Raw genomic sequence first — 12453 nt, forward strand, 5'->3', positions numbered from 1 at the left:
CGCCGCTCTTGTTCTTCGTGCTCAATAGTTGAAAATCAGTGATAGTTTCACACCTACACACTACATCTGTAAGAGAGCATCCTTCTCTCTTTATTTCTCTTCTTCTTTCCCTCAGCCTGTTTTTGTCAGTGTTGAGGTGGAGAGCAGTTGCAGATCAGCAGAGACTGAGATTCACTTCTGAGTGGATCTAAAGCGCACTGGACCAATGTAGTCCATCCTCACTGTCACATCTCTCTCTCTCTCTCTCTCTCTCTCTCTCTCTCTCTCTCTCTCTCTCTGAAGGGGTTTCATTCGCAGCATTGTGACTGATGCAGAGCAGAGCCTATAAATAAACCACAGCAAAACACTGTCATGATGATCCAGGCTCTCAAACTTCTGGCCTGAAGATCTCTGATTATAGACCTCTTTCTGTCATTGACCGCTGACTGTCTACTTGTGTGTGTGTGCCAGGTGTGTGTCCGCGTGCACTGACTTGAGGGAGTCTTATGTAATAAAGATCCCAGCGCTTCAGGTCATACGTGTATTGTGTGTGTGTGATTGTGTGTGTGATTGTGTCTCTTTAAGTAGCCTTTAGATAATCCCGTGCAGTGGTGCAGTGAGCCATCAGAGCATTAGAAACGTCTCCTCTCCTTTCATTATGTGTAGGTGCTATTTTATTTCACCAGTAATTAGTACAGTGAATATTAAGTGGGATCCGAGAGGAGACATTTGATCATATTCCTAATGTCTAGGAAACATTATTTGGCTTGAGGCCTTACACACACACACTCTCACACACACACACACTCCCTCTCACTCACACACACTCCCACTCACACACACAGATATGCGTCAGCACACCGTAACAGATTATCTCTTGATGACGATTAGGTTAAGCTGCATTCAGATGACTTGCTAAACTCTTCTCGTGCTGGAGAACTTGAGAGCTGAATGTTTTAAATAGGGTTGCCATAGTGATCGCGGCTTGTTTTGTATTGCCTATGCGTACTTGGCTAACACAGGGATCGGTCTCAGAACTGTGGCTAATGCTCTGGCAACTTCACAATTTTGAGTCGATACAAAGCGTTTGCCAAAAGTTCTTTCAGTAACGTTTCTCAAATACGTTTATACATCATTCATGTTTTTTAAATGTTCAGAGAACATATTAAAGTAAAGTTCCCTTAAAATATTTTTTAATACTGCACATTTTGAACAAAAGTTAGCTGCATGGGAAGCACTTCATGTAACATTTATGTAAGTAAATGCAATATTTTAGCAGTGATGTGGTATAAACCACTGTCAAGAACATGCTGAACATGTCAGTGAGGCATGAATGCAGTGCTGAAGATGCTGAGCTGGTAACTTTACTGTACGGACTTTACAGACGGATTATCCTCACTGCTGTCCTTCATACTGAAGGGTCATTAGGACACTGAGGACACAGAATATTTATAGGACTACACTGATAAAAGTCATCCTGTGGTGAAGTAAATGCTTCAGAAATCAAATGTAATTTTCTACTTGAAAAATGTAGTTCAGGCAAGCATTCAAAAAATAAAGTAAATCCTATATTAGTACTCAGTTCAAGTTTGTCGAAATTAAAGCGTAAATATCAACAATATAAAATTAAGTAAAACCTACAAATTTTTTCTAATACTGGTGTTCCCATCATGCAACTTTAATTTTTCATTGTTTTCCAGCTGTATTTACACCGTTTTATCATTGCAATTGTTGCTAGGTTTGGTAACTTGCCATTTTGTGACATCTGGATTCATTTTCTACTCAAAAGGACACATTCATACACAAAAACGATCTATCGAATGTTACCATCATGTATTGTGTACCAATTTTTTTACAGTCTATGGTACCAAGTATTGAGGTGTTCAGATGCCATTTATTTCCGTTACATAGATACAGTAGGCCTATGTAAACTACAATATCTAGATTTTTCTTAGTAAAGGATATACTTTAAAATGTGCGTTAATTTAGAGTTATATTGTTGGAGTAAAAAGTTAATTTTGTTAAATTTAGATAGTTAAGTAGATGTTACTTAATTCTATATGTGAAATAATATAATTAAGTAATATTTAGTTAATTACTTCAGTTAAATGTTAAGTGTCAATTAAATGTCAAATGAATAAGTTCAATAGTAAGTCGATTTTACTTGGTAATAACAGGTAAGTTGTACAGAGCAGTAGTAGTAAAATTTGTGTTAGTGCAAATTGTTACAAGGATTTTATCAAATCCTACAAGTATATTTTTTATGATTTTATAAACATTAAATGTTATATATTATATTTTATAATATGATTATAAAGATGATTTGTTTTTGTAATATATATATATAAACAATGGTTTTGTACTATCTCTCAGTAATTCAAAGGAAACTCTCATGTCAGGTCAAGTCAAGCTTGTGTCGTGATTCTCCTGTGGAAAATGTAGTGATGTAGAATCACAGTAAGAGGACGAAGCCCTGAGGCTCCGACTGAACACTGTTGAATCACAGCGCTCTTCTGCACTCATGCACAAACACACACATACCAGTTATTTGTGATAAATAATGATGAAGTAAATCTAAAGGTAAATTTTTGTCCATTTTATTTTGGCTATTTCCCCATGATCATCTTTTCAATGAATGCATTGCTTGGCTGTATTTACCAATGGAGACCAATTTATGAATAGTAGTCACACAAAATCTTTCTTTAAATTCATCTATGGTCCACCCAGTACTGAATATTTAGATAAAAATATAGATACATAAATGGCCTTTATTTAAAGGTAGGGTAGGCATTTGTGGAGAGGCTATATATATATATATATATATATATATATATATATGCTATATATAATAGCAAGTTAGCTTTGAAATCCTAAGATCCCACCCTCCCTTCAGAGCGTCTCCCAAGCCACGCCTCCTTCAAAACACATGAACGCGCAGAGGAGAATCTGGAAAGCATTGCGAGACGAGTGACGGAGTTAAATTACCTCATGTCTCAAAGCACATAACATTACAATAATAATGATCAACGTAAACAACTTACAGAGCTCTGGTTGTACCACCTGACTGCTGCAGATTAATTTCGCCGTTGATAGTGTTGACATAGAAACGCATAAATCCAAGACGTGAACTCCGGGTTGCCATCTTGTAATTATGATTACCATTTTCCATTAAAACAGTAATATTCCGTAGTAATATTACAGTAGTAATAAACAGTAGAGCGTTGGTGCTTGCAAGGCCATGGGTTCGAATCCCAGGGAAAGCAAGAACTGATAAGAATGTAAATGTGTACCTTGAAGTGCAAGGTAAGTAGCTCTGGATAAAAGCGTCTGCCAAATGCATAAAAAATAAAAAAGTACAACAATGCATTCTGGGTAATATTTGTTGTTTTTGAGAAAATAGCCTAGAGAAATATACTGTGAATTAACAGCGCTCAAAGTCGAAACTCAGAGGCTGTGCACCAAATCACACCCTATGCCCTCATTCACTATTCCCACTAGTCCCATTCAAGTCCACTTGACAGAGTGAATGAAAAGAATTGAGTGAATTCAGACACGGATGAACACCTGCTGTTAACAAGGAGAATCATGGAAGAACAGAAAAAAAGAGACTTCCAGCCAGAGTTTGAAACCAGTTTACAACCTAGTTTAACATTATTTCTTTCATACATGTACAAAAGTTATTGTTGAGAATTAACAGAGGTTTAGTGGTTGATGTTTTATTGAAAATAAAAACGCGTGTAGTCACCATTATGGTGATCAATATTCGCTTTAGTTGGACTCTTGATTCTTTATTGTTAGTTTTTTTTTCTGGCTGCTGTAACTGTGAGTTTATAAAGCAGATTTATTATGGCAAGAAAAAGTCAAGAGGAGGTTGATCAGGTGTTTTGGGCTGTTGTGACGATGCTATAATCGTCTTGGACTTCCTGTGTCTAATCTTTGATTTTATGGGTATTTGAATTTTATATTTATTGATTATAGTATCTCTGTGACTCTACAGCATGAGATCCAGCAATGTTTCATTCAGTTATTTTGAAGCACATTGAAATCATATAGTGCATAAAACATTTTGAACCGCTGCTTGACTCACACACAGACATCAACAATCAGCACATGAATCTCAACAATGGCGACAATCAAAAGTTTCATGTCGCAATGCATGCTGGGTTCCAGCATAGTACAAAACTCACTGCAGAATGAATCAATTATGCAGCTGAATGTTATTTTTTTAATGGCACAATTGCTGAGATTCATGTGCTGATTTTTTATGTGTCTAAATTATGCAGTAGCTCATTTTTTGTGTGTGTTTAAATAAACCGTCATTATAACTGATTGCTGTTAGATCTCTTGCTCTAGTTTCACAGTGGTGGTAATTCCAAATTTAAGCCTGTTAATAATGTAACAGTTTTGATAAGGGGTTAAACACTGTTTTAATATTTAGACCACTTCTATAATTGAATTCTATCAGGATGAGAAGAGAGTTTCAACCAGTAGGCCTATAACAAAAAGTGTTTATAAAACAAATTGAGTTTGTGTAGGTACTAGGGCAGTTTTCATTTGTTGCTGTTTCATTTATTAGCCACTAGAGAGCGTCCTAGTATCTGATTTTTGTTTTTGAGTTGTCATGTCTCCCCACATGATCATCTTTGCAAGTGCAAGGCTGTATACAACTTAATGGATGACAATTTATGAATAGTGGGCAACCCAAATCTTTCTTTAAATTTATCGTTGGTCCACAGAGTTGTTGATTATTTAGATAAAATATAGAAACATAAATGGACTTAATTTGATTGAGGTTTTATAGTGAGGTTTCATTTGTTGCTGTTAGTGCCTTATTTTTGTTTTTGAGTGACCATGTATCGACTGTTGGCTTCGCCTGTGTGTTGTATTGCACTCTTTAGATTATTCTTTACTAAGGTTGCATTTGTCTTGACTTTTTGAGGCTGAGATGTGATTGTTTCACGGGTGAAAATACGGTTTATTAAAAATCTTTAAATTAACTGGCCTTTTATTATTAATGTAATGACAAGCGAATTAGTGGACTAATCTCCCAGTGGATTAGTGTTAAGTGATTCATTTACAACAAAACAAAAGATAACATGTAGTATGCCTCTGAAAACATGACTTACATGTCTTGCATTTCATAATGAACTCAGATAAACTCAGTGCTGACTCTTTTCCGTCAGTTCTTTTTCATGAATAGGAATGTGTGCAAAGGATTGTGGGGGATTTAAGGATACAAAGGAAATTCTTATTGAATGAGCTCCTTTTGAAGTTGTTAAGCCTCATAAATTTGGTTAATGGCAAACTCTGGCATTCTCTTTCATATTTATGAACAAACGTTCTTCAAGTAACATTTTAAAGCAACACTAATTAGGGTTTTTTACCTTCAAATAATGTTTCCAAAATCGTTTCAGTGGTTCATCAAGTCGTGACAGGGTGAAAGGCATGCCACCGCTTTGCGATCCTTTATCTGGTATATCCACGCTATATAAGATTGCCAGATCGGGTCGCGTTTCTGTAGTTCTAATGAGACTTAAGAAAACTACAAATTTGACTTGCTTTACGGCAAGCGTTACAATAGATTCCAAAGCCGGTGCTGGATAAACAGTGAGCGTGCGCGTGCGACAGTAGGATGCGGTAGGCTAAATTATTTACGACAGCGGTAATGGACAATTCCACTTCCAACCTGTAGGGCGACCGCAGAGGAAAAGTTCCTTGGTGTTGCTTTAAGAAAAATTTTTCAAAGTTATCTGGTCTTTAATAATGTTCTCAGAATGTTATTTATACATTGTTCTGAAACATTGTAGTTGGACCAATATATTTACTACTGTAACGTTCCCTGGGTCTGTGTTTATCAATGTTGTCATATGATATATTTCTGTGCCCATTGTCCATATATTCTCTTCCTGTGTTTAGTTCCTGTTTGTCTCGGTAGTTACCCTCATTAGTTTCCATAGTAACATATTATCCACACCTGTTCATCATTAGCCCTTGTGTTCCCGGTGTATTTATATTTGTTTCAGTTGTCTTTTGTTGGTCGTTGTTCTTGCGTGTCTCTTTTGTAAGATGTTGTGTTCCCGGTTTCCCCTGTCTGGGTTATATCTCGGTGGTTCCCCTTTTTGGAATATGTTCCTGTCTCTTTTTTGGATTATCTCGGTTTGTGTTTTTTGGATAAACTGCTGCTGCTGCTGCTGCTATAACATTTTTAAAAAACTGGACAATTTGAACATTCAGAGAACATTTAGAAATAACATTTTCACACCTTAAAGGGAACGTTAGCAAAAGTTCTTTGAACGTTTTTTGTTGGCTGGGATGATTGATATATGCGCACAACACCAGTTTAATCTTGATATTTATAGGTTTAATTCCTTATTGTGATTCTTATTCATTTATAGTAGAACATTGTCTTTTGTTATATTACACTTATCCACCGTATAAAACAAATATGTTTATTGGTTGACAAGTTTGAAAAGTTCATTCATCATCATTGAATCATGCATACTGTTTATTAAAACACATAAACAGTATATGTATACTGCACAGTAATTAACAAGCTAATATTCCATTCTTCATTTTGTCTGCTGTTTTTTTTTTTTATCCATTTGTTGTCTATTTTTTTTTTTTTTTTTTTTTTTTTATTACTAGCCTGACATATTTATCTTTGATGGTATACAGAAGTGAGCCTATGTTATCAGGAAACTGAATCGATTGACAAAGGCTGCATTTTGTAAAAAAAAAAAAAAAAAAAAAAATTTAATAATAATCCATAATATTTACAAGAGATCTATGCTGTGTCAGTGACAGTCAAAGTATTGTTTATTTTCCTTGACTCACAATGTATTTAAGAGAATGCAGCATAGAGGAACATACAAAAAGGCATGAATGTTAATTGTCTTTATTGAGAATAGTTGCAGTCAAATAAAAAGAGCCAAATAATATAAAACCTTTGTGTTGTCTAATATTGTATAAATTCAATCCGAAATACCCTGTCATAATCTAATACAACAAATCTTGTTTGTTTTTTTGATTGTTGGGGAAAAAAAGTTTATATTCTGTTTCATTACATAACATTATCATACAGAATAAGAAAAACAAGAAAGACAAATCATATGGAGAATCAGTATATACAACTGGACTTCCTAATTCAAAGAAAAATAACACCATGATGTGACGAGACCATATGGGTTTCATTTTCCTTCTTGAAGAAGGAAAAAGAAACCCATATGAGGCTTTTCATGACATTGTGATATTTTTCTTTGAATTAGGAGGTCCAGTAATGTCCAGATGATGCTGGCATAAAAGTTTTCTTTGCTTCAGAACCAGCTACATGCGTCTGTACACATGGACGAGGCTTTGACAGCTTGGACAGTGATGCTTTACGTCCTTGCAGGAATTCATACAGAAAGGAATCAAACAACATGGCCAGATCCTGCACAGAAAAAACAGGAGAATTAGCACGTTCTTAAAGTTCTTAAAGTGTTCCTTGTTAGCTGGGAATAGTTCCTTACCCTAAGATGCCAAGAACACCACAGATTACCCACGCCATCATTCCACTGGTGTATGTCGTCTGTGTGATGATCTGCTGCTGGCAGAAAGGACATCTCATCTGCCCAGGAGTTTCAGTCGGACGTGGAAACACTATCACTATACATAAAGAGATCATATTGATGAAATGCATTTAATATGATCATAAACCTCTAACATACTATTCTATTCAGATGCATCATGCATGAACCTTCTAGTGTTTGACTGAAGCAGAGCCTTATTAAACTAGAGCTTTTCTGCTCACCCGGGGGAGGTGCAGACTGGACCACCTGAGTGACGGTGTTCATGACGGGCGGTTGGTTGTAAATTACCATTGGAGCTGAAAGAGAAAAAAAGCTCATGATGAAAACCTACAGAATCAATCTGGCTTCTGATGCGCCCTTTATGTGTTGTTGACTGTTTTAAAAGCTTTAAAAAATCCTTGAGATAAGGACATTTTAGCCTGTAAACAGTTTTAATTCATGTTATAGTCTTATATTAAAGCGTTCTGGTTGTCATTTAAAGGGGTCGTGACATGAGAAATCAAATTTGCCTTGATCTTTTGACATATTAGTACGGAAGCCCTGAACCGCAACGTAAAAAAAAAAAAAAATTCTAGCATTTCGAGATTAAAGTCGAAATATTTCGAGATTAAAGTCGAAACATTTCGAGAATAAAGTCTTCCGTAGAAGTTGCGTGTGTGCTTGCCATTATTTCACATTGCCACACAGGCATTCATGCGTGTGCGTGTGTGTGTGTGTGTGTGTGTGTGTGTGTGTGTGTGTAAACTGGATCTACACAAAATATCTGCGATATCTGATATCCTGACCCTCTTTTTCTTGTCAAACCACTGTTTCATCCGCTTCTGACGGCGGGTGACTGAGGCTTTGACTGGTGTGAGTGTGTTCTGGACTGTGGTGGGGCGGAGCCTGTCCAGTGGTAGGTGTAACTCCCTACCCAGCATTATCGAGGCTGGGGAAACCTCTGTGGTTGAATGCTGGGTAGCACAGTAGTGTAGCAGTGTTAGACGTATGGCTTGTTTAAAGGAACAGCCCTGGGCCTGATGTGCTCTGATGCCATTTTTTAGGGATTGATGGAAGCGTTCCACCCCGCCGTTTGCCTGTGGGTGATACAGGGCTGTACGGATGTGTCAAATCCCCCTGTTCTCCAGGTATGAAGTAAACTCCACAGATACAAACTGTGGACCACTGTCGGTGGTAATGGTCTGTGGAAGGCCCCAGCGGGAGAAGAGAGACTCCAGAAAGTCCACAATGACCTGGGAGGTGACGGAGCCGGTAGTGGTCAGCTCAGGCCATTTGGAGTGTAAATCATACACTACGACCAAGAACCGCTGATAGTGGGGGGGCACCGTGGATCTCGCCACATATGTCTAATTGCAGATGCTCCCATGGCTTTGAGGGCCAGGCCAGGGGTTGCAGGGGTGGCGGGGGTCGACGACCAGTCTTTCCACTTACAAGACATGCTGGGCATTCTTTAACAAGGGCCTCAATGTCTTTGTCTATGCCTGGCCACCACACCAGGTCGCGGCATCTCTGTTTAAGTTTCACTATGCCCAGGTGGCCCTCATGTGCCATGGCCAGCACACAGGCGCGAAGGGCCCCTGGAATCACGGTGCAAAACCCACACGCCACACATGTCTCATTCCAACAAGAGAGCTCCTGCTTGACCCGAGAAAATGCTAACAGCTCCTCTGGTAATTCCCATGGCCATCCCTGATGAATGTAGATGCAGAGCTGGGAGATGACTGGATCCTGTTCTGAGGCTGCCTTCAGTTCCTGTAGAGTGACCGTGGACTCAAGTGGAGTGTGTAGCGTGAGAATAATCTCACTTTCGATGTGGTTGACGCTGGTGGGCGGGGCCTGGGCAGGAACTGACAGAGATAAGGTCTGCAATGACATTATCCCGTCCCGGGTGAAAATCCCAATGCCATGAACAGATCCAGCCCCATTAAATTCACCCCTCGTCGGGCCACATTGAAGACAAAGGAGGGCAAGACCCTAGTGCCATAGCTAACAGTCACTGAGATGGACCCCAACAAGTAAATTTTTGAGTTACCATACCCATGTAGGACAGCAGTGGGCGTGGACAGTGGACAGGAATGAAAGAACTTATTGTATGTACTGGCATTCAGGAGGGAGACAGTTGCACCTGTGTCTAGCAGCAGGGGAATACATACTGTGTTTATATTCACTAGTGTACATGACTTGAATTGCATGGGCCCCGATGTTACATGGTGAATTATGGTGAGTGAACCACAGGGAGTGTGTGCATCCGACCTGGAGGGGGCAGAGCGGCACATTTTTGCAAAGTGATTTTTCCTGCCACAGTTACGGCATGTTTGGTCATTAGCTGGACAGTGCCGGGCTCTGGTGGCATGTGTGTTTGATCCACAGTTACCGCAGGAAAACTGCCTTTGACGCTGACGTGGCCCTTGTTGTCTTGTGAGATGCATGACTGGGTCTGGGGCAGTATCTGGTACATCCAAACCAGAGCTAGATAGCTGCTGCTGTTGCTGCTCATGTGACTGTGCTCTTATGCATACTGCTTGGCTTAATGATGATTCTGTCCGTGTTAATTTAGCTGCACATTCCGCTGCACTTTCAATTTGGAATGCAATGGCAACAGCCTTAGCTAGTGTCAAGTCGTCTGATTCGAGTAGCAACGTCTCCCTGATTTTAGCCTGTGTAGTGTGTTCAAGACTGATGCCAGTGATTCCACAGTATTGTAGGCGCACTGGGAAGTGCGAGGAAAGGAGGTGGAGGAGGAAGAGAAAATTCAGCCATCCTCGTCGCCAATTGTTGTGTATAAAAAAGGACGCTGGACGAGAGATTTATGCATGCAACTCTCTTTACTTTTCGGACAAACCGGAACCAAACATTTCAGACCAAAACAGCTGCAACCTAAACAAGCAGCGAGGCGTTACCAAACGAACACAGATTAATTCGTCCCGAGCGGACATAACACTACCAACATGGCATTAGGCTATAGGACGTTATAAAATATACTGCGCCGGAATAGACTTTAGCCTACAGGCGAAAACACTATTCAGACTGGATCAAGATATCCAGCTTTATGAATGAATGAATGCATGAATGAGGCATTTATATCAGTCCCTCCAGTTTTTGGCAATTCTGCGATCGCTGAATACAACGCAAAATCAAGAAAATGTCGCATTTTTTTGCGATCCTGCATAATTCCTAATTTAACCGCAAAATAATCACAATAATGAAAAAGACCTCACAAAACATTAAATTATAATCACCCAATTGAAATATCTCGTTTAATTACAGTTTCAATGCATTTTTACATGGATGCAGATGTTGCGGGAAAAGGGGAAACTCCTTTTCCTCGATTTATTGAAGCCTATAATGTAAAACGCATTTTGCAGCTGCACAGCTAGCACAGTGAGTGTCTGGCTCACTCATTGGCTGTGCTGCGGCAACTGCACATCCAATGGCGCGGGCGCCTCTTAGCCTATATTATTCTTTTACTGTCTCGCCATTTTAGCCGGTTTAATGACTGAAGGGACAACTTGCTAGGTTACTATAGTGCGGCCGGCTACGCAATACTCGTTCCCTACTCTCAGGGAACTGAGGTCACGATAGTAACCGAGTAGTTCCCTTTCGAACGGTCACTTCGTATTGCGTAGCTATACGCAGTGGGACGCTATGCAAAACGCCGCACTATAAGTAAGTGGTTGCCTTCTGCAGCTCAGGACCCCTCAACTCAGGATTTACACACAGTTCTACAGTATAAATTACTACACCTGCTGTAAATATTTACATAGGTCATGTAGAAAAATTGCCCATAGGTTGTTTTAAAAGTTAATTTGATGAGAATTTGATTAGACCAAAATAAACAAGCTTTATGCATTTTGTTTATGATTTGTGTCATGTATGACTATTGTGCATCTGACATCTGACTATTATGGTAAATGTGATGTCCTAATTATAAAATATAAAAATCGCAAATTTTTTCACAAATTTCTGGAAATTACCACCACAAAATCAGTCATTTTGATCGCAAAAATCACACAAAAAAATCGTGAAATCCTGGATGGACTGTTATATAGCGCTTTCATATGTCTACTGTTGGCCTACACTTAAAAGCGCTTTACAATAATTTCAGGGAAGCTGTCCTCAACCACCACCAGTGGTTATTATATTTGAGGAAATCACGGGATCCGGCCAAATGATTGGATACAGAATGATGCACTTAAAATGTATCCAGAACGTATTTATGGTGAAGAGGGAAACAGTGCGGTTACTGTTAAGTGTTCTCGACCCAGATAGTGTTGCCTATTATAGACGAGCACGAAAACACGTCAAAAACACTGCTACATAAAGTTTCAACCAGATTGTGAACCTACTCTGGTGGAGTCTGTGTGCTCGTCTATAGGCAACGTCATAGTAATGCATGTTGGTAGATTGGCACCTGTCGAATTTTCTTTTTGTTGAAAGCCTAGATAAAAGTAAAAAGCTACTATTTTGTGTAGATCCATGTCCGAGGCAGTTCGACTTCACAAGCGCATTTCTTTACACACACACACAAAAAAAAATTCAGAATTGGAAACACGCCCTATGCACCAGTGGACGCGCGCTGTTATGAATGCACACACACGCAACTTCAACAGAAGACTGTATTCTGGTAATGTTTCGACTTTATTCTCAAAATATTTAGACTTTATTCTCGAAATATTTAGACTTTAATCTCGAAATGTTTCGACTTTAATCTCAAAATGTTTTGACGTTAATCTCGAAATGTTTCGACGTTAATCTCAAAATACTAGAATTTTTTTTTTGATGGATTTTTTTTTTTTTTTTGCGTTTCAGGGCTTACGTATAAGAGGTCTTTGTATCATTAAAACATCCTGCATAAAACCTCCATCATAGCGTTAAACATTCTCCTCATTATAAGGGATCTGCGACG

At 38.9% G+C, this 12453-nt stretch overlaps 1 protein-coding gene across 1 annotated transcript in view; it reads right to left on the bottom strand.

Annotated features, from left to right (window-relative positions):
• Window positions 1–7013: 7013 nt before the first annotated feature.
• LOC307145675 (LITAF domain-containing protein-like) overlaps window positions 7014–12453 on the bottom strand; it is a 64740-nt gene continuing 59300 nt past the window's right edge. Inside the window, exons 3-5 of the mRNA XM_079849065.1 lie at window positions 7769–7843; window positions 7488–7623; window positions 7014–7408 (exon numbers count right to left, since the gene is read on the bottom strand). Of these exons, the coding sequence (XP_079705191.1) occupies window positions 7303–7408; window positions 7488–7623; window positions 7769–7843 (317 nt within the window). The 3' untranslated portion in view covers window positions 7014–7302. The remainder of the gene's footprint in view (window positions 7409–7487; window positions 7624–7768; window positions 7844–12453) is intronic.

Source organism: Squalius cephalus (genome assembly GCF_949319135.1).
Source record: "Squalius cephalus genome assembly, chromosome: 2".
Lineage (NCBI taxonomy): Eukaryota > Metazoa > Chordata > Actinopteri > Cypriniformes > Leuciscidae > Squalius > Squalius cephalus.